The 3,436-nt window shown below is 41.9% G+C and overlaps 1 protein-coding gene across 1 annotated transcript in view; it reads left to right on the plus strand.

Moving 5' to 3' along the window:
- UBE4A (ubiquitination factor E4A) overlaps nt 1-2,993 on the plus strand; it is a 38,659-nt gene extending 35,666 nt beyond the window's left edge. The window contains exons 19-20 of the mRNA XM_018566170.1: nt 639-796; nt 2,844-2,993. Coding sequence (XP_018421672.1) covers nt 639-796; nt 2,844-2,985 — 300 coding nt within the window. The 3' untranslated portion in view covers nt 2,986-2,993. The remainder of the gene's footprint in view (nt 1-638; nt 797-2,843) is intronic.
- Nucleotides 2,994-3,436: the final 443 nt, after the last annotated feature.

The following is a 3,436-nucleotide window of genomic DNA, read 5'->3' on the forward strand; positions in this document are numbered from 1 at the left end:
CTATGCTAATAGCGTATCTTCTCAGAAGCTGCACACAGCGCGCGCTAGTTTAAGTAGTAACCAGCACGCTCTGTATGCAGCTTCTAACAGCGTGGGAGACGGGAGGCCGCGCTTGTCGGTGGATCCAGGAATCAGGTGAGCATTAAAAAAAAATTGCTTTATTTTATGTTCCCGGGGACATAATTTGTCAGGTCTCCTGAATCCGGGGACTGTCCACAGAAATCGGGGATGAATGCAGGGCTGCAACAACTAATCGACTAAGTCGATTATAGTCGATTATTGAAAAAGTTGTCAACATTTTCAATCATCGGCTTCACACATGCCACGTGCCGCACCTTCTCCCCGCCTCACGCTTGCCACTGCCAGACCTGCCCAAAGCAAAAGTGGCAGAGGGGCGGGGGGAGAGGCAGAGCGGGAGGGGGGCCAAGTTGCCGCACAATGGGCCTCTGGGTTGTACTTGCCCCCTGGGCTAAAAGTTGCCAGTCAGCCCCTGAGTTAATCATAGAAATGTATGATCTTATGTCCCTACAATACAAAAACTCATGTATTCCTTATACCAGTGAGGCCAAGAAGCTAATCAATCTGATGTTTTTGACTATAATGAAAATCTCAAGGAATGTGTTTTTTTCTGATTTCAGTCCTTAGCAGACAGGCAGCAGCGTGAAGAGGAGACTTTTGCTGATGCACCTGATGAGTTTCTTGATCCTATTATGAGTACTGTGATGTCCGATCCAGTCATTCTTCCATCCTCCCGTGTCACTGTGGATAGGTCAACCATCGCTCGACATCTACTAAGGTAACTCTTGATAGAATAAAATGGGTATGATGTACTTTCTTTCATGTGGTACTCAGGAAATGTGCTGCATATTCTAATAAATGCAGAAATCCCAAAGAAGCAGACACTTCTTGTATGTGGGTTTAGTCATTACATTTTCTTTCTGTATTTTCTGTCATTGCTAGAGTGAACATATTTTCCCACAAATTGCACAACATGATATTCTGCAAGGGAGGCTCCGCTACAAGTCTTACTAGATGCAGTGGACGCCACTGGGCCCCGGACTTTACCTGATCCCATTATAGCAAATCCTCAGTGATATCTTACAACAGCAATAGGTGTTATTCAAATATGAAACACATCCTGCATTGGCATCAGACAAAAACCTTGATGCATTACGTACCTCCAGTGCTTACTCATAAGCTGGGCAGGATTTCCCATAAGGCCAACCAAGGCTCGGCCTTGGGGCAGCAGGGAGTAGAGGGGCAGCAGGGGTGTGGAATTCCTATCTCCCGATGCCTGGGACATTTTCTGGGCGTTGGGTGGGTAGTTGTTTTCTACATTTACCCCTGCTTTGGGCAAGCAGAGCTAAATGTACAGCGGGGAAGCCGCCACTTGTTTTGTACAAGTGATCCCGGCGATGTTGCCGAGATCACTTGTATGCAGCCTGCAGGTCTACCATTCTCCATGGGTGGGGGGGGGGGATTTTGGCGGGTAGGGGGGCGCATTGAGGAACTTGGCCTTGGGGCAGCAGAGAGCGTATATCCGGCTCTGCTCATAAGGTCACCTTATTAGTAAGCATTAAGGGTGTGAAATGCATCAAGGTTTTTATCTGCAGCATTGAATACTGGGAGCATTGAGCACTGGAGGGTGCTCATTCCTTCACAGGATTCTGGATGGTCAGTTAGTTAAGCCCATCTTGTTCTTTTCATTTCCAAAAAATGTGGCAAACAATTAGATCAGCTTGGAGTGTCTACAATTCACAAAACAGCCATTTTGGGGTTGTTCACACTGTCCTGGTTTGTTTTTTTTAACAAAACTGAACCAGTATTTTTTTCAGATTTTTGGGGTGTTTTTTTTTATGGAAAAAAATGAAATCCAATGGTTGTTAAATAGCCAAGAAAAAACTCTATCTGTTTAAAAAAAAAAAATTATATAAAAGTTATTTGGGTACAGTGTTGCATGTACAAGTAATTGTCAGTTAACCACAGTCATCATAGCGCTGAAAAATTAAAACGGCCTGGCAATAAAAGGGTATTTTCAGGCTGGTACTGAAGCTGTTAAATCTAGAGAGCATTTTCCTGAAGTTTTACAATTTTCAAAGAATGTCAGCTAGACTGAGACGTTCAGTTAATTAGTAGCTATACATCTCTTTAATTTAAGTAGCTCATTTTAGAGGGTGAGGGGACTTTAGACCTTTCAAAAAAATCACTAAAATAGGACAATCCTTTTTTTTGTAAATGTTTTATTTAGAAGGAGAGCAACGTTGTATAGCAAAAACAATATATAGTCTTGGACAAGAGAAAAACAATAATCAGGGTGCAACGTAAAGGAAGATTACAAACTATAAAACAGAGACCTTGCCTGTTATAAAAAGAACGGGAAAATTTGAATCCAACTTGTGCCGAATCCAACAAGACCATGTAGGATGTATGAGTACAACTTCAAACAATATCAGTAGAAAGGAAGAAAAGTTGAAGAAAAAGGTAGGGATAGAGAATGGTGGGAAAAGGTAAACAAGAAAGAGGAGAGGCAGTGGCAAGTGAGGAAAGGAAATAAGAAAGGGGATAAAACAGACACATAGCAACAGGGGTCACGATCAAATTCACCGCACAAACCCAGGCACAGCCACCGAGGCATGGAGGTGAGAGACATATTCCTCAGAGAAAGTATAGGCAATCCAATAAAACCACATTTTACTGTATTTCTCTTCATGGGACAATCCTTTGTTAAGCGATTGTTGTTGGAGGCAACATTCAGTCAGCAAATTACTTTCATGTGCAGAAATATAAAACAGTATATGCTGTTAATTACTCACATTAATTGTATACATTCATTTTACCTACAGTGATCAGACTGACCCTTTCAACCGAAGTCCTCTCACTATGGATCAGCTGAAACCAAATACCGAATTAAAGGAAAAGATCTTGATGTGGCTATCTGAGCGCATACAACAAAGTGAGAACACAGGAGAACATTATTCATCGTAGAGGAACTCACGGACTGAAATTGCGCTTTTAATGAAGGCTCCAAACAGATAATTTAAACTCAAGACCACAACCAGATACTTTCTGCTCTTCATAAAGATACTAATGATCTATCAACTTTGCGGCTATGAAAGACTCTGCCATGTGCACATATTTAGCATACATATTTTTTAACATTTGACTACTTGCTGCCAAAGAAGGAAGAGTTAATACCGGCCTTCCACCTAATGTGTTTTGGGGTGTTCTAACAGAACTAGCAGTTACCCATATTCAGAAATATGCACATTTATTTGGAAAGACAATTATGTAAGGAGACTGATGATATATATATTTAAAACTGTGACGTACCCAAAATACTCCCTATGACCTCAGCAGCGCTGGCTACTGCACAGTTTGGCACCTTCAGTTTTTTGGGGGTTTTTTCGTTTAAGGGGATTTCTGTATTCCTTGTGAG

Source organism: Nanorana parkeri, unplaced genomic scaffold, assembly GCF_000935625.1.
Source record: "Nanorana parkeri isolate BGI_ZX_2015 unplaced genomic scaffold, ASM93562v1 scaffold922, whole genome shotgun sequence".
NCBI classification, from domain to species: Eukaryota; Metazoa; Chordata; class Amphibia; order Anura; family Dicroglossidae; genus Nanorana; species Nanorana parkeri.